This window comes from Lissotriton helveticus, chromosome 5_1, assembly GCF_964261635.1.
Source record: "Lissotriton helveticus chromosome 5_1, aLisHel1.1, whole genome shotgun sequence".
In the NCBI taxonomy this organism is placed as follows: Eukaryota; Metazoa; Chordata; class Amphibia; order Caudata; family Salamandridae; genus Lissotriton; species Lissotriton helveticus.
The window spans coordinates 841,508,002-841,534,456 of NC_136065.1; the positions used below are offsets into that span (position 1 = coordinate 841,508,002).

At 46.3% G+C, this 26,455-nt stretch overlaps 1 protein-coding gene across 2 annotated transcripts in view; it reads right to left on the bottom strand.

Moving 5' to 3' along the window:
- Nucleotides 1-231: 231 nt before the first annotated feature.
- LOC144754950 (synaptotagmin-15-like) overlaps nucleotides 232-26,455 on the bottom strand; it is a 724,047-nt gene continuing 697,823 nt past the window's right edge. For both annotated transcript variants that reach the window (XM_078643310.1, XM_078643309.1), the window contains exons 7-8: nucleotides 24,420-24,602; nucleotides 232-897 (exon numbers count right to left, since the gene is read on the bottom strand). In XM_078643310.1, the coding sequence (XP_078499436.1) occupies nucleotides 758-897; nucleotides 24,420-24,602 (323 nt within the window). In that variant the 3' untranslated portion in view covers nucleotides 232-757. The remainder of the gene's footprint in view (nucleotides 898-24,419; nucleotides 24,603-26,455) is intronic.

The window sequence follows — 26,455 nt, forward strand, 5'->3', positions numbered from 1 at the left end:
CCTGTGTTAAAATCTTAGCTGGTACCAAACCCCGTGAATCTTTCTTTGAATACTCTTAAGGAAAGGTGCAGGTAAAGGGCTTAGCATTGGTGGAGGAGGGTAGCGATAGCCAATTGCTTGTTATACGCTTGTCCTCTGTGTCTGAAGACTCATGTTTAATATTTGTTCTTAGTGAAGTACATTAAAAAAACAATAGCAATCAGCTTTTTAGGTCTATCAAGTAGAAAAGACTTAAAATACAAATCTTTATTTAATAACACTTAACTTTCTATCATGAACATGTGGACCTGATTCTCTTACTGATGATTACTTTACGCCTGTCCTATGAAAGATAAGTTTATGTTGTAAATTTCTGAGCATGTTTGATAATAAAACATTCAATTGATTGGTACTTGTTCTTGAATAAGAGAAAGACAATGTATGTATGTCATCATATGAAGCCTGTCTGTGCAGTTGGTCTTTGTGGCTACTCTCTAATATGATGGTGCCGTTAATACATCTTATCTTAGTAAAGATATTTTTAACCAACAGATAAGTTTTGGATCTCACAATTTCTTTGCCACATGAACTATGGCATATTGTCTGGATTCATTCTGGAAACATTAGATGAAGAACCAGAAGCAAATACACTCTCCAAGACACTCAATGTGTCACATCTGCCCTAAATGAAAAATAAAATGGTGTTAGTAGACCAGTGTATCAGATGTACAGGCAAAGTTCCACCCAAAGATGTGCAACCAGATATTGGTTCCTTGATTCAGGTGTTAATGCGGCTGAGGGCATGCCACCTCTTCACCATTTCTTTGGGCTTATTTAGCATTTCATTCCAATGTTCCAGCTCTTTTCCACGGGTGTACATGAATGGACCAACAACGACACGACCAAGCAGATGGCTTTCTGAGAAGAAGAAAGGCAGGTAAAGAAATACATGATGATCAGCATGGCAGCATTGTGAAAGGTATGATTACCAAATACAGTTTTCTTGCATTAGATCCTAACGTGTTCTTAAAGTTCCAAGTATGTAAAAAATATTTTTGCTAGGCCAAAAGTAATTAATCAACTCAAAACAGCAACTGGCCAGAATTTGATTGCAGCTCACTTAATGCGCTGAATAACTAATGAGTACAGATTTACTGGGGGAATGGTGAGAAGTAATATAATGAACACTAGCTATACACGATCTTGATTTTCAATCATGTCATCTTAAAATCTTTATTCGGCTGCGAACAACCATAAAAGCACACAAACAACAGAAACAGTACAATGCAAGTTGATAAAATACATTAATTCAATTTACATAAAAATATTAAGCTTCTAAAACAGAGTCAATTAATAGGCCTGAATGAGGCACGAGCAGCAATTTATGAAACCTCTATTCCACATTGTGGGCTTAATGATGTAGCCAAATTATCTTAAAAGAGCATTGATTCCCGTGAGCAGATGACTGTACGAAGATAAAGCCCCACATACAGATGTGTTTCTTAGTCCTGTAGTTGTGTAAGATAATAATAGGTTCTACTACAATGTCTAATATTTCTTGCTTTCAACAAGTTTACTAAAAACTTCTGGGAAAAAAGTTTATAAAAACCACAGAAGAATAAAAAATGCATCATTGATTGTTTTGATGTACCGTTGTACAGTCATGTTCTTAGTTTGAGGTAATGTTAGAACCCAACTGGTAAACATGAGTTTAAGGGTATCTGCCCTAAAACAAAAGAGTAAAGAGTTCTCCCAATTACTTCTGGAATCCCATATATAACACATTGCTTTGACTCCACCACGCATTCCTTGACGTAGAGGCATCCACGATCAAGGTACTTTTGTTCAGCGGGCCAACCTTGGTCCCTGTCCCTGTACACAGCCCACGCTTCATCGTGGTCGGCCTGAACTTTTGACTGTCCCAGTCCAGCGCATCCAGATATCCCAAGTAAGTGCTTATTGCTTCCAAGAGCTATTTTGCAGTTTATCTTTGAAAATTCATGACTCAAGTTCTACTTATTCGATTTTTTTATGTTTTGATCTTTTTTTTAAATTAAAATATTCTCTATGTTTCTAAAGTGATGTGGGATTTTTTTGGGTGGCATTCTCACTGATTTTACTGTTTTACGTGTTGCACAAATAGTTTGCACATTGCCTTCAAGGTAAGCCTGACTGCTCTGAAAAATCTACCAGAGATTGAGAATTCTTTTAATTTGGGGTTTGCTGGAGCCTTACTCTGATTATGATTGTGGTTAATGCATGGCTCAGGGCTCACACCCTAGTGAACCAAGAACCCAATTTTTAACATTTACTGATTAATTAAAATATTTTTACAACTATGGCACTGCAAGTTCAATTGCCATTACAAGGATCATTTATTGACCATCAGCTTTGGATGGCATGAAAGCTTAGTACGGTTTCAAAACCATGAACGTAGCAGGAGAGGTGTGAGACTGGTATGAGGGTGCTTTTACCTGCCAGGGGGAAGCATTTTCTACTCTTCCTCTGGTGTTACAGGGGCTGGGAAGGACTGGCCTGCAGTGAGGCCTGAGGTCCCTACTCCTGCAGCAACAAAGACAAGTCTGGAAAGTCCAGCACAGTGACATAATGCAAAAAGATGAGTCCCCCTGCAGAATGTGATGAGGGGCCCCTTAGTCCCCAATATATGACAGATATTCATTGGCCCTGGGCAGATTGGATCAACCTATAGGGTTAGGGGTCCTACTGATGGGTTGGGCCTGGAATTATCGATTGTGGAATTTGCAGAATTGATATAGGTGGATATATTGAGCGTAACTTAAGAGCTCATGATGGAGAAGTTGAGTCTATAGTCTTGCAGGAAATATGCTGTACAGGAATTTCTTGTATGCCACAATTTCCTGTGTTGTATCTACCTGGTGTATACATGTACTGTGAAAATATGTAAAGAAAATAGTATTGCATTGCTCCACATTCATTATGTGTATGTTTCATATTCAAGCCATGTCTTTCACGACAAAAAGAAAAACAAGCATTGGCATAGCCAATAGGTCTCGCATTTACGCGAATTTGAGCTATTGGCATTGTAAATGACAATGGCTTTTAGTTTTGTTTTTGTTATATTCTTGGGATGTGCCCCATATAGAAGTAAATACATAGAGGCAGTTGCAATGTAGCAAAATGGGAATAATGTTTGGCACATGAATATATACAATGACGATACTGCACTGGAGCATGAGCGTAAGTACTTTTGTAAAGTGCCTCTGTGCTGTAAAAATGAGCATTAAAATATATGTCTGCAAAGCCCACAATTGAAAGGGGCATCAGAACAACAGCAAGAGATATTACAGCCAAGGTACACAACTGATTGTCATTGATGCAGGTTTGCTGAAGCACAGATTCAAAACTTTTATAAAACGCTGAAAGGAGACTACTTTTTAAACCAGCGGTGACGGTGGGCAGAGGTGTGAGGCGGGGGCAGCAAGACAGAGACATGCTGGGTGGGAGGTGAAAGGGAGCGAGTGAAAGCACGACAACTGTTGTGCATTTGCCCAGGATCACTCAGTGTGATCAGACCAGTCAGGACTAGAACTTGATTCATGCAATACCAGATACTGTGTATGCCCTAAATTTGTTGTTTGTGCTGGAGTGCGCCTGCTTACACCTCAAGTTTTTTGGATTCAGGTCTGTACTTTCTGGAGCTCGTAGCTACATGCTGGCTGGCTGGGGTGTTTACTGCTGTGAGTGAATGTGTTACTGCTTGCAAATGAGCATTGCTTGCTATATTCTTGGGATGCGCCCCATATACCAGTAAATACATAGAGGCTGTTGCAATGTAGCAAAATGGGAATAATGTTTGGCACATGAATAAATACAATGATGATACTGCACTGGAGCATGAGCGTAAGTACTTTTGTAAAGTGCCTCTGTGCTGTAAAAACGAGCATTAAAATATATGTCTGCAAAGCCCACAATTGAAAGGGGCATCGGAACAACAGCAAGAGATATTACAGCCATGGTACACACTGATTGTCATTGATGCAGGTTTGCTGAAGCACAGATTCAGAACTTTTATAAAACGCTGAAAGGAGCCTACCTTTTAAACCAGCGGTGACGGTGGGGGAGGTGTGGGGCGGGGGCAGCAAGACAGAGACAAGCTGGGTGGGAGGAGAAAGGGAGCAAGTGAAAGCACAAGTTCAGTGGTGACGATATGGAGGGGAGTGGGGTGGGGGAAGCAAGACAGAGACATGCTGGGTGGGAGGAGAAAGGGAGCGAGTAAAAGCACGTGTCCAGTAGTGATGGTATGGAGGGGTGTGGGGCGGGGGCAGCAAGACAGAGACATGCTTGGTGGGGGGGAGAAAGAGAGCGAGTGAAAGCAACAGTGCCACGAGAAAAACAAGCTCTCGGCATTGCTGTGGCTGGGGCGGGAGAGTGCATTCCTTTGAAGTCTGATGCGGGAGTGGGGGAGCGGATTCCTTTGAAGTCTGATGCCGAGGCGCACAGGCTCCCAAATGGTGTGCGATGTGCATGCGCCCGGCTCACATGAACTGTACCTAATCCGCAGTTTGGGTACACTTTTGAAAGCCTTACTATAATCTCCCCAAACAAGCATTGCTAAAGCAATGCCTGAGGCTGGACCTAAAAATGAAACACATGCACAAAGCAGCACTTTTTTTTTTTTTAAATCTTCATTTGTTTTATCAGAGAAAACAGAAGGAAGAAAAAAGCGACAATCTCGCACAACTTCCCACACAGGGGGCATAAGTAGAGGCTGAAAACAAGGGTGAAGAGTCCTAAAGAGCGACCACCATTCAATTCGGACAGCAGTGCAATGATGCAATAGGACAGTTAAGTGCAAGACCAAGCTGGTCACAGTTCAGGATCTCGATGGGTGGTACGCTCTGTGAGGTCGGAATAGAAGAACTAAACACTCCGCCTGCTGTGTCGGTGCCTTACACGCTTCATTCTTCATCGAGAGTGCCGCAAGAAACAAACCAATAAAGAATTTACCCCCACCCTTCCCACCCCCTCTGGTGGTGGTGACAAAGTGCAGTCATTCATTCAACCTGATTCTCATTCATACCTGAAATAGATGGAGAGCTCGCACCGTAGACGGGCATACTGCAGATGGCAAACCCTTTGAGAGGAAGCGGACCAAGGGTCCCCAGCGGAAAATAAAATTCTTGAAATCGCCCAGGAAGATGTCCGCCACCCGTTCCATGCTCAGCAGTTGCCACAACTTCGCATGCCACCGGGAAATTGCTGGGGCCTCCGTTTTTTTCCAGGCCGCAGCCAGAGTAAGTTTGGCAGCCCCGATACACAGCCACAAGATCTTTTTGTCCGCTCGGGTCTGGTGTTCAAGCGCCGGGTCTCGAAGACCCAGCAGTACATGGGCCATTGAGTCAGCTATTGGGTAACCAAGGATTCCTTTGATATGGGACAGGATCTCTTCCCAGTATGGGCGGATGATCGGGCAGTCCCACCAGATATCGCGGAAATCCCCCAGCAAACCACAGCCTTTCCAGCATCTGTCCGAGGAGGACGGAAAGATGCGATGTAGCTTGGACGGGTACAGATACCAGTCCATGAGAGTTTTAAGATGGGCCTCCCTCAAGTCCAGCGAATGATTATGTGCAGCAATGTCCCGCCACAGGCATGACCACTCCCCGTTAGAAATGTCTCGTCCGAGGAGTTCCTCCCAATGTCCCATATACCGGGGGTGAGGCGACACGGCGAAAGTAAGCAGTAGGTTATAAAGAAAGGAGATAACGCCCCTCATGGTAGTGGTCCGTAAGATGAAGGCCTCAAAGGGAGAGGGGGGCCTCGTGGCCGCATCATTGATAACTGGGGACGTGGCCCAATGAAGCAGTTGGAGGTGGCGGAATCTCTCGGAGGGTGGGACTCCATAGTCCGCATACAGTTTGCAAAGGTAAGCGGGGTATAGCCATGAAACAGGTGAGTAAGAGCCCTACAGCCTCCCTCCCTCCATACCTCGAAAGGGCCTTCATGCAACGCCGGTGGGAAGGCCGGGTTAAAGTGTATTGGTGTGAAGGGGGATGGGAACGTAGTCCAGCGCTCATCACTAGACACTGTATCCCAAACCTTCAGGGTGGTGCCGGTGGGGGTACTGATGTATGCGTTCTTGGGCCTATCCTTCTTAGGTTTCCACGCCAGATCCCAGATTGATCTCCCCGCCACGCTTCTGTCCATGTGCAGCCAGTGTTTTTCCAAAAATTGCTGGGACCATTCCACTAAAACCCGTAACTGCGCAGCTTTGTAGTATAGGTGCATATCGGGGAGGCCCACTCCCCCTTCCCTCTGCGGCCTCCGCAGAGTAGCAAAGGAGAATCGCGCCCGCCCCCCCTGCCAGATAAAGCGGAGCATCTGGGTTTTCAGGCGCCGGAAGAAGTCCACATCCATCGGTATAGGGAGTGCCTGAAAAAGGTATAAAAACTTGGGCAGGAGGACCATTTTGAGCGCGTGTATTCTACCCAGCCACAAAATATATTTTGGTTTCCAGTGATCCAGGTCCGCCCGTGCCTGCGCCAGCAACGGGGGGAAGTTCGCAGAGTATAAAATACCTATCGAGGGCGTCAGCCGGACCCCTAGGTACAGGATGGAGTGGGAGGCCCATGGCAGCGGGGTGAGTGGCCGCATATTGTCCACCTCCGCTGAGGAGAGTGTCAGATTTAGAACATACGATTTATCGTAATTTACTTTGAAACCTGCCACCTCCTCAAAGCTCAGTAACACCTTCTGGACGTGTGGGAGAGAGTGAGCCGGATCCATAACAGACGAAAGAACATCATCAGCAAATAGGGTAATTTTGTGTTGTTCCCCAGTAAAGGGGAGACCCCGTATCTCCTCATGCTCCCGCACCGCTAGTGCCAATGGTTCAATACTCAGGGCGAAGAGTAGGGGGGAGAGAGGGCAGCCATGTCTGGTGCCTCAGGAGTGCGGGAAAAATGCCGATAAGTGGCCATTTACCGCTACTCTAGAACGGGGGCTGTTGTAATTCGCTCTAATCATCGTGAGAAATTTAGCCGAGAAGCCGAAGGCGGTCAGGGTGTGAAACAGGAAGCCCCAGTCCACCCGATCAAAGGCTTTCTCCGCATCGAGACCCACCAGGACTGCTGGTATTCGGAATCTGTTAGCCTTCTCAATCAGGTGGATAACCCTTCTCGTATTATCGTGGGTCTGGCAAACCTTAATGAACCCGGATTGGTCTGGGTGAATGAGCGCCGGTAGCAAATCTTGGAGCCTACTAGCGATGATGGAGGAGTACAATTTGGCGTCTACATTAAGGAGAGCTATCGGGCGATATGAGGAGCATTTAGTCGGGTCCTTCCCTGATTTGGGGATAATCGAAATCACGGCCTCCGCCATTGATCCGGACGTTTCCCCGGCCTCCACCATGGTGTTAAAAAGAGTGACTAAGAAGTCGCTCACCTCCGTTGCGAACATCTGGTAGAAAAGAGCGGTATAGCCATCTGGCCCAGGGGCCTTATGGAGTTTCAGCGCTTTGATGCCATCTAGAACTTCTGCTCTAGTGATTGGGGCAGCTAGTAATTCATTCCACTCCGTGGATACTTGAGGTAAGGGCAGACCACCTAAATAGTCCCGTTGATCCCTAGAGTCTAAGGCCTCACCTGTATAGAGTGCGGCATAGAAGCGTCCAAAGAGATCGGCTTTGGCCTCGTCCCTATGCTGCAGAGTCCCCGCCGCGTCTCGGATACCTCCTATGTAGTCCTTTTCCCTCTTATCCCGAAGCTGGTGGGCCAGGTGTCTCCCCACCTTGTTCCCCTGGGAGTAGGAGAGGTGCCGTAGTCGAAGCAGGGTAAACTCCGCCCTGTTGTTGTAATGGGCCCTAAGCGTCCCCCTTACCGCAGTCAACGGGCGAAGGGTCAACCGGGAAGGATTCAGTTTATGCGCCTGTTCAAGAGCAGCGAGTTCTTCCTCCAGCTCCTCACGCTCTTTCCGCCGCAACTTGTTGAGGTGAGCATTGAGGGCCAAGCAGGTGCCCCTCATGGACGCCTTAAAGGCGTCCCAGGTGGTGAAGACGGAGGTGTCAGACACGGGATTGAGAGTAAAAAAGTCCCGGATGGCTTTCCGCAGTTCCTTGCAGGAGGGTTCGTCCCGAACAAGGGAGGCCGGAAAGTACCACTTGCGCTGTCCATCACCCTTTGCAGACCATTGTAGCCCGAGCACCAGCAAGCTGTGGTCAGAAACAGAGAGCGGGAATATACTGGAGTCGTTGACATCTCCTCTAAGGGCTTGACTCAAGAAAATGTGGTCCAGGCGGGAATAGGAGTGGTGTACATGGGAGAAGAAGGTGTAGTCCCGAGAGTGGGGGTGTAGGGAGCACCAGCCATCAACCAATCCCAAGTCCCCTAGCAGCCGTTGTGTTTCGGTGGAGAACAAGCCAGCAGTGGACCTCTGATGATGAGAGCTATCCATTTCCCTACTCCAAATCAGATTAAAGTCCCCCAACAGGAACAGGTCTCCCTCCACAAAATCTGCCACCCTCCGCAGCAGGTCCTGGAGAAACCCATTTTGTCCAGCATTAGAGGCATACAGCACCACCAAGGTGCACAATATACCACACACCAGACCCTTGACCATCAACCAACTGCCATCCTTGTCGCTGTGCACCCCCATAGGCTGAAAGTGAAGGGATGAATGGAAGAGAAGGGCCACCCCCCTGTGTTTCGTGGAGCCAGACGATCTGTAAATAAGGGGGAAATTCTTATGTTTGAGGCGGAGCTCATCTCTCCGTGCCAGGTGAGTCTCCTGGAGACCCACCACATCCAGTTGGTGATCATTCAGATATTTCCACACCTTTTGGCGTTTTTGCGGGGAGTTCAAGCCCTTCACATTCCACGTGCCAATACTAAGAGGCATTACAAGGCAGTGACTTTACCCCCGCTACCTGCATACTGCCAATGGACCCCTCCGCCTCCCCCGCCCGGAGCCGCCCCAGGGCAGTCTGCATTAGTACACCCCAGCAAGTCAACCCATGGGGCCCACACACCAAGGAAACACAATCCAACCGTCTGCTCTCCAACCCTCCCCCTCCCCCCTCCAACCCCACCACCCGCATTGACCCCATTCGGATCAGCCATAGAATCCTCCCTGCCACCTTGTTTACAAGCGCATCGGCAGACCAACCCAACGGAACCAACAATACCGCGCAGTCAGAATGGAAAGCACATAGAGCCTTCGGGCCCAGGTCAGAACAAGCAAAATACAGGCATACAGCATCCCAGAAAGCAAAAGCTACATCGAACCATACATCCAGGTCACCACCCCCCCCAGTCCTAGCCCTCCCAGTACCCCCAACAACCCCCCAAGAAACCTTCCTCCTCCCAAGAAGTGGGAGTTCCGCTCTAGAACCAGGAGAACAGAAGGAGGCAACAAGAAGAAAGAGAAACACAAGAAAGAACAACGATCCTGACAGTCCCATTATGTGGAAGTCTATAGGACTCCCCAAGGGGTGGCGGTCAGGGCACCATCGAGCGTGCCCCCAAGGTCTCGTACCGGGGTGTCTTCCCAAAAGTACAATAATACCCACGGTACCTGAAGAGGAGGGGTCCCTCCGGCGCCTTCTAGTCGTCAATCCAGGGCTCAGGCCGCCCCAGAGCTATCTTGCGACGGAACCTCCGTCACCGACGCCACGGAGGCCACCGCTGCGCCTCTTTCCTGCAGACTAGTGGTAGGATCGGGCCTCCTCGGTGCAGTCTCTTGTCCCACTCTGTGCCAGGACGGGGAGTGTCGCCTCCTTCTCGACGGGGAGCTTCCAGCGCTCAGGGAGGGGGCAGAGTCTTCCAGGCCCAGGAGATCTTTGGCTGCCTGCAGGGATCTGATCACCAATCTGTTTTGCCATCTGAAGATCAGTCGAAAGGGATGACCCCAGGAGTAGTACACATTTTGTTCACGCAAGAAGGTGGTCACAGGTCGAAACTCCCGCCTCTTTTGAAGTGTTGATGCCGCCAGGTCCTGGTACAGTTGAGGATGATGGCTCCGGAATTGCAAGGAGGGAGTCTCCCGGGCCTTTCGAAGTATGCGTTCCTTCAGTTGAAAGTCATGGACGCATACCAGGATATCGGGGGGAGGGGCCCCACCGCGCCTTGGCAATCTGACTCTGTGGACCCTGTCCATCCGGATCTCGCTTATGTCCTCCTCTCCCAGGATTTGCAAGAAGAGTGCTTCCACATATCCCCTCAAGACTCCAGCTTCGCCGTCCCAGGGCACAGCCTGGATGCGGATGTTGTTCCGGCGTGAACGGTTCTCCAAATCCTCCGCATGGGCCTGGAGGTCTAAATTCTGCTCAGTGAGCCGGATCACATCCTGCTGGAGCTGGTGCACGTCGCCCGCCAACTCCAGGTCGTGGTCCTCCAATGTAGCCACTCGCTCTCTGATGCCATCCACGTCTCTCCTCACCTCTCGAAGGTCCGAAGCCAGCTGGGAGCGGAGTTCAGAGATGTCCTCCTTAAAGGCAGAGAAAAGTTCCAGCATGAAGGCCTTAGTGGCGGGTGCCTCATCATCCCTCGGTTTAGGTGAGATGCTGGGTCCGGGAGATGCCGCCTGTTGATTCCCTTTCGGGGGAGCGTCTTTGCCCGGCTTCTCCTTACGCTGTTTGGTAGTCATCGCGCCTACGCCGGCCGCACTCCTTCTTGATGGCGCGGTAGCTATGATTCCCAATCGGGAATGTGGGTTGCCGCTGCTCGTCCCAGGGCTCCTCCGCCGTCGCCGCGTTGATAGGGGCCAGCACCGGTGCAGCAAAGATCGTCCCAGGTGGTGTGGCCGTACAGCGCCGCTCGGGTCCAGCGTGCACGCCCAGGAGTCCGCGCCAAGCCCAGGGGCCACACTAGATCACAAGAAGTGCGGCTCAGACCAGGCAACTCTCCACGCGCAGAACGGACCCGGGAGCAGGCCGCAATCCCTCAGTGGCTCCTTCTCTTCCCTCTCCTCGCACGAGTCTGTAGAACCGGCCCTTGTGAGTCCCGGCCGCACCGTAGGCTGGTGAAGGCCTCCGGACCAGGACCGGCCCGTCGAGAGCTCACCTCGGAGGGCTCGTGCCACGGGTGATCACCGCCACCAGCTCCGGCCCCAGGGGAAGGGCAATACGTGTAGGATCAGAAGCCCAAGCTTTTCGTAGCGGGGCTCAGTGGCCTCCCCTCTGCTCCAGTCGGCATCGGTACTCCGCTCCCAACTCCACCGGGGCTCGTGGGCAAAGGCCCCCAATCCTGGGCTCGAGGCGTCTGTGGGCAAAGCAATGCTCAGACGGGACCGGCCTGCGCATTCCTCCAGGGACCGCCAATGGCTCCTGAGGCGTCCCTCCTGCCTCTAGTCGAAGGCTCCGTGGCCAGTAGCCCTCCCGACCACCGAATCAGGCAATGGCTGTGTCCCGGTAATGGCCCACTCAAGCACTCCGCCGGGGGACAAAGGGAGCTCGGGGACCCTACAGCCGGGGACTGCCCCAAGTCAGAGCCTCCCCCAGGTCCAAGCAGCCACTCCAAATCACCCGCTGCAAAGGGTCACCGACCCGCCAGAAAGACCGGGCGGGAAGCGGGCGAGGAATGCACCGCTAGGCCTCTGCCCCTCCCCCAGCAGGCCGCCGATCCCCGGCCTTGCCTGCTAGATGCATCCGTGTCCACGCTGCGGTACGGGCGTCTCCCCGGAGCAGGGGTCAACGTAGCTCGGCGGAGCGAGGGGTCGCTGTGCAGCGGGGCAGCCTCACCGTCGGGCGGCCCAGGAACCACGCCTACTTGCCGTCCTCCGATAGTCGCCCGGTCGCGATGCTCCCGGGGCACTCGCTCAATCCAGGCCGATGCTTCCCAGGCCACTCCTCCGCAGGCCTCGCGTCTCGGTTGCCGCAGCGATTCAAGCAGTTCTGCCGGGCAGGTCACCGTGCCGGACCTCGCTATGCCGCCCCGGGGCACTCCGCTGCGGGTGAGATGGTAAAGCGAATCAAATTTGAAGCTTTAAACAATGCTAAGTTGTTGGCGGCGCCGGAGGGACTCAGAAACACGTCTTACTCTGTCGCCATCTTGACCATGCCCCCCCCAGCACCTATTTTAGGTCGAAGCACGACCTGCATTCAATGCGTAAGCATTGATTGCAGTGTGCTTCGACAACTATTGCTACCCGTTTTTGGGAATGTGGACAGGAGAGGGTGCACGAGCGCAGATCTGCTCAGTTTTGACCTCGTGAGCGCGCACGGCGCCGTGCCCCTCTCCTGCCTCATTCCCTTGCGCAAACACTCTACACTCACGCATGCGCACATACACAGCCATACACAGGCACACACACACTGCATACACACACTGCATACACACACGCAAACCCATGCGCACACACGCAGACACATTCGAACAGACACACGCGCGTCCACCACCCCCCCCACCCCCACCCCCACCCCCACCCCCACCCCACCACTTACCGGGCTCTTTCGGCGTGTTCAGTGTCTCATCTACGGCAGCGCTGGTACCAGGGGGCAGGACTTCACTTCCAGGGCTCCCTCCAGCACCTGGGAGCCCCGGGCTGCGGAGAGGCCATCAGTCGGCCGGCTCCACTTCTTCCTCGGCGGCGGCGGGCGGGACTTCCTGCCGGATTGCAGGCCCCGCCCCCGTCTCAGGCAAAAGTGCCTGACTTCCGTTTTTTTTGCTTAAGCGGCCCGCTCGGTTTATCCAGCTGCTTCAAAATGACAGGCTCACAGTGTTTGCAACTACAGGCTCTGGTGAGCCTTTTGGATCCATTATGGTTCTCTCTGTCTCCATGAAAAGCTTTGCTTTGGCTTTGACATCTTTGCTTCTAGGCACATTCTCCTTCTTGAGTGTCCGGTACAGGTTTTGAAGTCTGTGATTAATCTCCCCTCACGGAATAATCATGTCCACGTTTACACCAATGTTGCTATTATAGACGTCTCTCCACTAAAGCCACTCTCCTCCACAGAAAATTGCAGTATATTACCTTTAATTGTACTTTGTTCGCTTCTGTAACATGCACACGTCACTTTTTCCTCCTGTAATCCACTGTTTGCTACCTCGTGTATTTTTTTTGCTCTTAATTGTCACTTTTGCCTCATGTAACTTAACGTTTGCTCTTGTAATTTGCTCACTTGTAATTTTCTCCTCATGTTTCATTCCTGTTCCTATTGTGAAGCCTCTGACACCTTCGGGTAAAGTCCGCGCTGTATAAAAACGCATAAAATTAATAAATAAATAAGCTGTGCTCCTCTTCATGCACCACGTGTTTGGCTGCTGTGCTCACACCTGGCGCTCTCGTGCCCCTTTCATTCACCTCGGTGCCTTCCCCTCACCCTGGGTGATCTGAGCCCTCATTCTCTCTTTTGTCCTGCGCCCTGCGGGTGACTCTGCTCTTCATTCTCACAGGGTCGGGCGCACTCCACAGGGGAGGGCTCCTTGATTACCTGTCTGATCGCTGCGTTCCTCAATCAGGCCCAGAGAGAGGGGGAAATTGATCGATACTGAAAAACGATCAACTCTTGAGGGGCCCCCTGGCTGCGAGCGGCGCCCTGCGTGTCGCTTATAGCTCTTGTTTGCAGTTGTTTGTCCTGTAAAGCGCTCTAAGGCCTCTGGGTAATGTCCTTGCTGTGGGTGAGATATCACGCTCCCTCAAGCCCCCCCTCCCCTGCAGCCCGGGGCCCCCTTGTCTCATACTTCCTGTCTCACCAGCTGCCCCGGCGGCTCTGAATCCCACACAGCCCCCCCGTGTCTCTTCTCCCAGTCTCTCCACAATGCCCCCCCTCCCACCCCTTGTCCTCAGACTGCCATGCCCCCCCAGCTTCCTTCCACCCGTGCTTCCTGCAGCTGCGCAGAGCTTTGTTGGCACTGCTGGCACCCGTTTACATGGCTGGCTACTACAACATCAGCCTGGTTGTGGTCCTAAGCGGCCTGCTGGGCTATCTGTGCTGGAAGCACCGGCGCTCTAGCAAGCAACGCAGCCTGCGGACCGCCATAGAGCTGGTGGAGGGCGAGGAAGAGACAGTGCGGGCCACGGTCAGCCCACGGGGGCTCCTGCGGGGGCTACCAGCCCGGGTGAGTGCGCTGAACCCCTCCCTTTCTACTGAGGTCCGACCCTGGCAACACCAGCCTTTAGCTTCCACCCACCAAAAAACATGTGTCACCAACTATTACAAACAAACCCACAGACTTCGCCCAACTGCCAAAGCCAGCACAACCTCGCAAGTGTCATCCACCATCCTGCTCGCAAACTTTGCTTCACATTTTAGATACAGGCGTCAGTCACTGACAACTTCCAGCATCCAACGCATCCTGCCTCAGAGCTTCTCGCTCCCAGCACCAACTGCCCACTACACAGTCACCCTCTATCGAGAAACTACTGTCCTCGCTCCATTTGCTACCCAACACTCCAGACATTGCCCATTCCCACTTTCGACTCACAGAAACTACTTGCTGTATCATCATTGACAGCACCCTGTATCCAGCCGCCACAGACCACACAATGCAGCAGGCATCAATCACTGGCAACAGAATACAACACCAAACCGGCATCGCCGTGTATCAGGGCGCACTGACCAAACTGCACCTCATACACTTCACTTAAGGGCAGCAATCATTGATTGAGTTACTGTACTCTATGCCATCAGACATAATGCATCATCATCCTGCATTGTTGTTCGTCTCCATAAACAACCGTCCCTTCCTATTCCCCATCACCTTCATAGACCACCAGTACCTTCTCACAGCATCCTGCATGTTACAGATTGAACCCTTTACCTGGCACTCACTAACCATAGCATACCTAATCACATCACTTGGAGACACCAAAACACTTACTTACATCACCCAGCATCCAAAGATGGCATCCTCCATTCATCACTAATGTCATGAGTCATCCTGTATCCTGCACCCATTGAAAACAAACTATTAACCACAGTCAACATTAAGGGGATGCTCTACAGACTTCTGGCCTGGGTGAGTAGGCTGGACATATCGATAATCTTTGGTACCCATAGACCGCATTCACTAACAACATCCATCCTTTCACTGGTCCCACCCTCCTTTATCTACCATTCTTCACCCGTTGACAACACCCAATAGTAGTAATTATTCTGTAGCACTCAGCATAGACTGCCAGTCCACAATTGTTTATTAATGTTTTTGCTGGGCTTATCTCTGTGGGGGCTGCCAGCCTGGGAGGATGTGCAGGGATGGTGCCTGATCGTTAATATCCACAGACCACATTGTGTCTACCACCCATCATAATACAATTACAAAATACCCCTCAGGATAAAAATACATAGATATCATATCGCATGTACAGACCCCCGTGCACTGCAGATTTTGCTTTTATAGTCTGTCGGACAGACCATTAAGGTAATGACAGCATCACTCTGAAACACCACAGCATCACTCTGAAACACCACAGCATCACTCTGAAACACCACAGCATCCCTCTGAAACACCACAGCATACACTCCAAATACCACTCAATGCCACATAATTACACTGCACTAAATGCAACATACACTCCAAATACCACTCAGTGCCACATAATTACACGCCACATAATTACACTCTACTAAATACAACATACACTCCAGACAATACCACTCAGTGCCACATAATTATATGCTACATAATTACACTGCGCTCAATGCAACATACACTCAACATACTACTCATTGTACATAATTACACGCCACATAATTACACTGCACGCAATGCAACATACACTCCAAATATCACTCAGTGCCACATAATTACACACCACATAATTACACTGCACTCAATGCAACAATACACTCCAAATACCACTCAGTGCCACATAATTACACGCCACATAATTACACTGCACTCAATGCAACATACACTCCAAATACCACTCAGTGCCACATAATTACACGCCACATAATTACACTGCACGCAATGCAACATACACTCCAAATACCACTCAGTGGCACATAATTACACTGCACTCAATGCAACATACACTCCAAATACCACTCAGTGCCACATAATTACACGCCACATAATTACACTGCACGCAATGCAACATACACTCCAAATACCACTCAGTGCCACATAATTACACTGCACTCAATGCTACATACACTCCAAATACCACTCAATGCCACATAATTACACTGCACTAAATGCAACATACACTCCAAATACCACTCAGTGCCACATAATTACACGCCACATAATTACACGCTACTAAATACAACATACACTCCAGACAATACCACTCAGTGCCACATAATTATATGCTACATAATTACACTGCGCTCAATGCAACATACACTCCAAATACTACTCAGTGCACATAATTACACGCCACATAATTACACTGCATGCAATGCAACATACACTCCAAATATCACTCAGTGCCACATAATTACGCACCACATAATTACACTGCACTCAATGCAACATCACACTCCAAATACCACTCAGTGCCACATAATTACACGCCACATAATTACACTGCACTCAATGCAACATACACTCCAAATACCACTCAGTGCCACATAATTACACGCCACATAATTACACTGCACGCAATGCAACATACACTCCAAATATCACTCAGTGCCACATAATTACACGCCGCATAATTACGCTGCACTCAATGCAACAATACACTCCAAATACCACTCAGTGCCACACAGTTACACGCCACATAATTACACTGCACTCAATGCAACATACACTCCAAATACAACTCAGTGCCACATAATTACACGCCACATAAATACACTGCACTCAATGCTACATACACTCCAAATACCACTCAGTGCCACATAATTACACGCCACATAATTACACTGCACTCAATGCAACATACACTCCAAATACCACTCAGTGCCACATAATTACACGGCACATAATTACACTGCACGCAATGCAACATACACTCCAAATATCACTCAGTGCCACATAATTACACGCCACATAATTACACTGCACTCGATGCAACAATACACTCCAAATACCACTCAGTGCAACATAGTTACACGCCACATAATTACACTGCACTCAATGCAACATACACTCCAAATACAACTCAGTGCCACATAATTACACGCCACATAATTACACTGCACTCAATGCAACATACAATCCAAATACCACTCAGTGCTACATAATTTCACGCCCCATAATTACACTTTACTGAATGCAACACACACACTCCACACAATACCACTCAGTGCCACATAATTATATCTATCTATCGCCCTCACTCTATCTATCGCCCTCACTCTATCAATCTATCTATCTATCTATCACCCTCACTCTATTTATCTATCGCCCCCACTCTATCGCCCTTTCTCTATCTATCTATCGCCCTCACTCTATATATCACATCACCACAACATCACTCCGCACCACCACAGAATCACTCAGGGGCACCACAACATCACTCCGCGCCACCACAGCATCAATCTGTGCAACCATTCAACAACAACTAGTTCAAATATGTTCTCTCAATGTTTCAAGCTTTATTATAAATGTCACAAAAAATATGTTAATATTTCACATCTATTCTTGGATTTTCATCACAATAAAATACACTGAACATAATCTTCACAAAAGTTATTTACAAAACTTTAAGCTATTGCCATTATAAATTACAATAACTTTTATTTAAGTATTAATTATTAAATAATAAATAAAAGCCATTTATTTGTAATATTAATACATGTAAGTCACGTAAATAAAACACATATTGCATTACAAATGCTATAGGTGTCACATTTGCGAAAGCTATACCTATTAGCATTGTAAATGACAAAGCTATTAATTTCGCTATTTTCAAAACCAACACATAAATACAAAATTTGTCATTTACAATACCAATAGCTCAACTTTTCTAATGCGAGACCTATTGCATTGCAAATGCTTGTTTTAATATCTTTCTGAGCTAAGACCTGTCCCAAAGACTAAGAATAAAAGTCATTTTCCACAACATGGCCAATGAAGCTCAAACAAGCAAGTGTCAAAGGCACGGCCCTTCAGCCGCACTCCTAGACACTTACTTCCATTATACTGCTTGACGCTTCTCTAATATCAGTTTCTAATTATGTTTTGTTTGGTCAGATGCTAGGTCACGGTGCAATCTCACCAAAAGACTTACAAAGGCAAGGATTTTGAAGCTACCTTACAATTAAAGCTTGGCAGCGAATGGAGTCAGGTATATTTAAGAAATGGAAAGACATGCATACCAAGCACCATTTTAAGAATGGCCTCCTAAAATGCTTATTTGCAAATATAAAGCCATGTATATACACAAGGGCATTCATTTATGCTAAATAATATATTTACCATTGGGAAGGAGAAAGTAGAGTGTTGAATTAAATAGAGCATAAACATGTATTTACAGTTGTGTGATTACTAAACTTTCTTCAGTTTCTGGAGCAAGTGCTAATTGGCATTTTAAATGATAAGAACCTTTGCAGCAGAGAGGTGGCGTCTGCTTTAAGTGATGAAGGGGTTTTGAAAAGGCCACAGGAATCGAAAAAAAATGCTTTTAGTGTGTAATGGCCCTGAATCCACCCAAAAACTGATTAAAAATTGGATGAACATGGATCATCTTGAAATAACAGACAAGGGGCCAGATGTAGGAAGGCCTTTACTGACCTGTATTTGGGTATTGAAATGTAGGGGGCCTCAGAATTACAGAATCTGTAAATTTACCGATTCGGTAAATATACAGAGTCGGTAAATTACCGAATCGGTAAATATACCGATTCTGTAATTCCAGATGTAGCTGGCACTTCAAAGAGTGCCACAGGCCCTTTAGGAGTCGGTATTTACCACCCAATCCTATTAAAATCCTATAAAATACCGAATTCCAGTGTACATGCACATCTGTGCATGTACACCTATGCCATGTGACACACAGACATGCCCTAAGGGCACGTATGTGTGTCACATTGCACACAAGGCAAAAACTGGGGTGCTACAGGGTGTCAAAGTGACACCCTGTCCCCCTTGGCAATTCGGTATTTTTACCAATTCTTTAATTACCGAATCGGTATTTGGCATTGATTCCTATGGGCCTCAAGGCCCATAGGAATCAATGGCAAATACCGATTCTGTAATTACAGAATCGGTAAATACCGAATTTTACAGAATGAATACCTACATCAGATTTACCGATTCATGAATACCAAATCGGTAAAATTCGGTATTTATGAAGCGGTAAATCTGATTTACCTACATCTAGCCCAAAATGTGGAAAGAATTCAATATATTAAACTTTATTGTGTTAAGAGGGGCCAATTGGCGACGGATGCTTTTCTTTTCTAAATGGATTTTGTATAGAACCCCAGCGTTGTTAACATATATTAAACCTGCCCTCCCAGGTTATTGTCCCCGGTGTATAGGGCACTCCCCAGCAAAACTGGACGCATGTGCTCAGCCACTGCTCATCTGTATAGGGATTCTGGACTGAAATATTTCAGTATTTATTAGGTGTGGGGAAGGTCAATCTGGCTCCAACTACTTGTCTCAGAGTCTTGGGGTATGACCCGGGACTGGGCCTGCCCAACAAGTGGGTCAAATTAGAATATATTGCAACAGCCCTAGCTCGATCCTTCTTGTTCCAAAATTGGTGAACACAGATGCAATGCAGGGTTGGCTAGAAAAAATGAGACGAGTTAGAACTAGTGAACAGCTATATGCAATACGAACCGGGGGAGCCAGGAAATTTGAAAAATTCTGGAGACAATATTTTCAATCTGAAGTAGGGGTAGTTTGAAAGGGAAATGATCAAATAAGTTAAGCTTTCCCCCCTACCTTATTGCAGGCACTATATGAACTATTCCACTCATCTTTTTTGTATCTGGTTTTAAGTCAACTGCATTTATACTATTCTCTGTTTTGATTATATTTTTTTCATCATAAGATGTGATACCCTGTGTATTTATTGTATTTCTATATTATGAAATTATATCTGTATTGAACATTTTAATGCGTAATTTATGATGAATGCTCACTGCAATATATATCTCTGATATGACTGACTGACTGACTTGGTTCTTGTATAGCGCAACTTTGCCCAAGGGCGTCAAGGCGCTGAGGATGGTAAAAAACAGTCTGATGTGTGAGGGAGATGATGCCTAGTGGTAAGCTTTCCTGAATAGCCAGGTCTTCAAGGCCTTCCGGAAGAGGGGATGCGAAGGTTGATCCCTAAGTTCGACAGGGAGGATGTTCCACAACCTTGGGACCAGGGCAAAGAAGGCCTTCCCACCCCATCTAACCTTCCAGATTCAGGGAACTGCGAGGAAGTTTTTGTTTGCAGATCGAAGATCTCTACCCGGGACATAGAGGGACACAAGGGAGCCAAGATCTTTTGCCCCAAGTCCATGCACAGCACGATGGGTGAGACACAATGCCTTAAAGTCAATCCTAGATTGTACAGGGAGCCAATGGAGATTTTTTCTGATGGCTGTGCCTGATGAGCGCCTGATATTGCAAAATCCGGATCCTAAAGAGAATGTCAAAGGTGAAGCTTTGCGCAGATGACGTGATCTTATGTGTGAAACTCAAGAGGTGACATTTTTATAATAGTCTAGAATTTTTTTTATATGTTTCAGAATGGCAAAATATAAAATCAATCGCAAAAAATCCTCACTCTTCTTTCCAATTGTCCCGTTCCGGATGAAATAGGACAGTGCATAATGTTAATCCCCAACACTCTTTAGGTATTATGAGTCATGAGAAGTTTTAATTATGTGCCTCTGTTGAATAAAAAACGAAGTCTCTGTGTGAAAGATGGTTATGTACTACTTTCTCCTACTAATCCTGCATCGTGTGGCTTTGTTAAAAATGTTGGCTTTATCATAGTTTAATTTCTGTTTTCAGTTTTTCCCTGTTTTTTGTAAGAATTTTTTATTCAATAAACGAATGAGTGAATGTTTTCATCTTTTATTTGCGGAAATACATATTCTAGATTGTTACTGAGTGCCTTACACTTTCCACTTGTAAGGGTAGTCTTGCTTTGCACAAATCATATTATATTTGCGAAGTTTGCAGCTTATTGTTCCACATTCAAAAATCCACATTCTTCCCTCAAACTGCTTGATAATTTTTTAATATTGAAATGTAACTATTCTTAATATTGGATATGCTCGGTGATTATACAACTGGAAATATTTTAAAAATACCTGTCATCCAAACAAAGTCTGCTACAAAATTCTACAATGGCTTCTTGTGAGCAATTGGGTTGCTGTTTGAGGGGGTGAACCCCTACTTAATACAACCACCACAATCCTCATCAGGGTGAAACACAAAATGTCACTGAATTAACCTGTGTTTAACCCTCTGGTAGCTTTGCACAACAGCAGTCAGGCTTAACTTAGAGGTAATGTGTAAAGTATTTATGCAGCACATAAATAGGCCTAGGCGGAATAATGAATTATGCCGGTGGAATCAGAAGAATCTGTTGATTCTCCGTTACTCTTTTAACAACCACTAAGGTACACACCCTGGGCACCTTTGCATACTCTGCAGTAATTACTGTAGAGTATGTAGGGACACCGAGAGATATGCACTGCAGTGACTTTCAAACAGGATGGGAAGAGGGGCAGTTCCTTCTTGTTTAAAACCCACTGCAAATTAAACTTTATTCTGTTTAACTGGGACTTTGCCTGATGGCTAATCCTTCTCACCCGTCTTGGCAACAGTCTGCTGCCTTGTCCTGCTGAAGATTTTTTACTTCCATTTCAGAGACTAAGTCAGAAATAAAAATTTCTGAATGGGACGAACCTGGTATATGTATCTGATCCACGCTCCATCAAGGTCGGCCTTAAACTTTACCCTTGTCCCGGTCTAGCACGACCACCTGTTGGCGCTTTGCGCTTTATAGCAATATGTTTATCTACAACTTGAAAAATGTATATCTACTGTTCCCCTTATTGGATTTTTGTTATTTGGTGTCATCTAGTTCATTAAAATATTTTCTGTTTGTATTGCGGTGGGATTTTTATTGTGTTGTATTTTAGTACTTCTGAATGCTTTACACATTTTCTTAAGGTAAGCCTGTCTGCTCTCTGCCATAGCTAAGGGGGTTGAGCTCAATTTTACATTACTGAAACCTTTACTTGATGCAACAAGGATAGTGTCATTATTTCCATAGTGCTCAAGGCTGAAATATGCAATACTGGAGAGGCAGTCAGGGATACGACTTTAACCTGGCTTTTATCCAAGATGGCCAAGAAGTGCAGGATCCATTATTTTAGCAAGCTAAAAAGTGCTGCCTTTCAGAATAGAAATCAACAACAGATTCTGAGATACCTGGAATGTGGGGAAGGACACATACTGGATTATCCCCGTAAAATAAAAGCTCACACCTGATAATTATATTGGGATCCTATTCCCCTCCCCACCAACCCCTGCCACTCCCACCACTCTATTAAAAAAAGGACTAATGATCTCCTTATGCAAAATAAAAGTCTGTAATATATTTGTTTATCCCTCCATACCATTTCAAATTTTAGAAATTTGGATGATACTTTAACTTTATTTTTTTAAATATCCTTTGTTTCACTTGGTGGTCCTACAGCCGTCCTTTGATGCTTAACTAATTGTATTTAGTGCTCTCCATTAGCTCATTGATTGTGCATACCAAATTATGGTTCTCCTTTATTTTATATCAAAATTGTTCTTTCTTTCTTTCTTTCTTTCTCTTTCTTTAACATTTGACTCTAAATCCACCACTGAGTATTAAACTAATCATAATTATGTTCCCCATGGACCCTATGTTTGTCGTATGCATTTGACGTTTGGTCTTTCTTCTTTTGTAATCTTAGAATGTTTGACCCTATGCAATGCTGAATTTCGATGAAGCAAAGATCAAAACGGACTAAGTTTCTCACACGAAATGGAAATCTTCACAAATGGAGGGCCTAGTCCAAATTTTAATGCAATAAAGTTGCATGTCTCTGAATTCTTATCTGGTAAAATATTTGTAGCTTTGAAAACGGGAATAAACAAGTGCAGAGCATTTTTTGTCCAAAGACAATTTGTAAAAATGGAGGGCCTGATTCACAAAAGTAATCTGAGACAAAATCCTAATTTTATGACTTTCGGTATGCACAAAAGGCATTTAGGAGTAGTAAAGTTAGGAATCGTAACTTTACTCAGATTACTTTTGTAAATCGGTCCCGCAGAGACACACAGTAATGGAAGGCTAAGAGAAAGCTTGACCTGTCTTTGGACCTTCTGAATTATGTACCTGGCATAACACTTTCATTTGCAGCAGTGGCTAGCACGTGTAAACACATTGGGGCGGGGGCTGAGGTGGGTGGGAGTGGGGGGAAGTCAACAAACAATGGAATAGGTATAATTAAATTAATAAAAAATACCTATTCCGTTGTCTTTCGGCTTCCCCTCCACAGCTCCCTACCCTGCCTTACCAAGCTTACCTGTGCCAGCCGCCGCTGCCTTTGAGTAGTGATGTGTAGGCATGATTGCATGTAAGAGACAGTGTGATACATAGAAAATTAACCATCACTTATAGTGCCCATAGCAGTAAGTTGGTTGTTATGTTATGTTAAAAACATTTATACCGCGCACGTTCACCAGACGGTTTCATGGCGCTCAAAACAATTGCGGGGAGGGCAGTGCTGCAGATTAACTCAGTAGGCTAGCTTGAAAAGGTGAGTCTTGAGTAATTTACGAAAGCAGTCATACCGGAGGCAGAGTCTGATGTGAATAGGGAGAGAGTTCCACAGAGTGGGGGCCAGAAAAGAAAAACATAGACCTCCATGTTTTTTGCGTTTATACCTTGGGATCGTGAGCAGGTTGTGGGAAATGGACCGGCGATCTCTAGATGGAGTATAGCGCTGAAGACTAGATGTAATAAAAGCAGGAGCTTGGCCAATGAGGGCTTTAAAAACAATACAGCCAAGTTTAAACAAACAGCGGTAGGCCACAGGGAGCCAGTGCAATCTGTTCAACAGGGGCGAGACGTGTTGATGTTTAGACGAATGAAAAAACAGTCAAAACCTGGCATTCCAAGGGTTGGCTGGCCCACCCATCAACACCAACTCCGTCTTGTTCGGATTAAGCTTTAGCTGACTGTAGTGCATCCACTCCGAGATCACAAGCATGGTGGATTGAAAGTTGGTACAAGAAGAAGGGGAGGAGTCCACAGGAAAGATCAATTGAAGATCTTCCGCATAATTAAAAATAGTGACGGGGGTGTGGCAAAGCGAGGCCATAAGGGGTTCCTTGTCAAGTATCATTAGGGTGACCTTCACTGATGCCAAGCAGAATAGGACATGTATACTTGTAGATTAATATAGTGGTAAAACTGAAACTTCAAGTCCCGCCATTCCAGGTGCTGTAGTCTGGAAAATCAGGACTGGCCGAATGTCACCCTCATGACATCAGGAAGCTGAAACAATATACACAAAATAGGTTAAGGCACTATGTCATTTTATAAAAAAAATCCTTGACACCTACTATCTCCCTCTGTGTTCTGTAGGAGTGACAGACTGAGGCTCGCTGTATCTAGCTCCACAGGGTCCACTTTGAAGCTGAAGGTCTCGTTGTAAACTGGGTTAGGAGTGCCGAGCACCTCTGTTGTCCTTTTGCATTTGATGAATTTGTTGTGATTCATTAGGGATGCTTTGACATACACAGCACCTGCAGGCAGAAAATTCCCAAGATAGTGTTATAAAACAGGCAAACTATGTTAAAGCTCACCAAAGGTGGCATTTTTAGGTCTGGTAGGAGACATCTTTATGATTACGAAACACTGTGTAATTCCATCAACAAGTACAGAGAAGGAGCTTTGACTCCGTTCTTATGTTAAACATCCCCCCCACCAATGAAGATGTCTCTGCTCATTACTGATAGGAACATTGTTAATGCAGAACTCATGTCAAATACACTTGACAAGGGCTTTACAAGGTGTACATCCATGACATTTACAATTAGAAAGGGTTTTTACATTGTGATGTTGCTGACAAAGACAATGGAAAGTGGCTTTACACTGTGAACTCTGAAAATATTGAAGGATGTGCTTTATGTTGTGAACCCTCTGGCAAATACAGTAGAATGGAGTTTTTACATTGTTAATCAAGTGGTCTCCACATTTGAGCCTCAATACCTTCTGCAGTGGGGCTTCTCAATTTACTTTATGCCACTCTATCAGCACATATGTGGTACAGTGATCCTACCTGATGCTGAGTTAGCTGTTTCCTGTCAAGCTCACTGTACCTCACATGAGCCCTGCACAGTGTTTGTGCACTGGGCCCAGCATCAGCTGGGGAGTGCAGCTGCTAGAGACAGTTGTAAAGCTGTTTATGTGAGGTTAGGGGCATGGTCCCTGAGCAAAGGGTGAGTGTCTAGGATTAATAGGGGGGTCGGTGGAAGGGCCCTGGTGTAACTGGGCTTAGTGATGACAGTAAACTCAAGCGGTTATGCACATGATGTAGGAGTCCGTGATTTGTGCATGGCTTGGTGAATAGGAGACCATCAAGTCTCACAACTAGAAGATGAATACTCCACTTAGAAACTCCCCTAAAATATAAGGAGTCTTGAACTACTCAAAACACTCCCATAGAGAAGTAGTAACACAGCAGAAGCCTTCTTAAACTCCTAACAGATTAGAAGTCAACCACGACCTTCTGCTCACCCAACACTCACTTATTACCTATTTGAAACAACTGACGGCACTCCCACACACCAAACACACTAGGAATGCCACACTATTGACAACACTGATGGAGTGAATATCCTTATCTGCAAATGTAACTCATTTAACGGAAAAGAGCAAAACTTCAGGCGAGAATAATACACGCACAAATAATGCAAACATTTGTAGTAGGTTGTAAACTTAGGCATTACAAACACACAAATGAAGTAACATAATCTATTGACTAAAGTTAGCCTGACTACTGATGCCATGTTAAATGTTGACTTTACACATTAGGGATAAGTGGCTTGTTTTTCACATTAAACTGATGTTTGTTGCATAAGATGATTTTCTCTTTCCACTGCAAATGCTGTTGTTTTCCAGAAGCCTTTTGTTAGCTAGTGAATAGGCATTTGTTATATAATAGAAAGCTGATAGTGATGTTCTCACCAGGAGGAAAGGAAATGGCAGGAAAAGTGACTAGTGGGAAGAACGGTCTGAACTGTCAAGATTTCATCTTTGTGTATGAAATTTGAAAGTGTTATTTTTGGCCAACATCTGTTGGAATGAACTATTTTAAATTCTACAGTAGAGCAGACATGGATTTTCTGTTTGTTGTGCTTGCCTAAAGTTGTGAAATTTAGGGTCATATGTAGGTGGCCAAATACCGGTCGGTAACACCGAAAAAGGCCAGTTTTCGTAGTTACCGTCCGGTAATTAGCCATGTGAGATGTACGTAATACCGAATTGATTCGTTAAAACCGAATCGGTACCGATTACTTATTTTCCGAATCAAAATTACCGAAACAAAGAATAACGAATCGGAAATAACGAATCGGAATAATCCCCAAAAATGCGA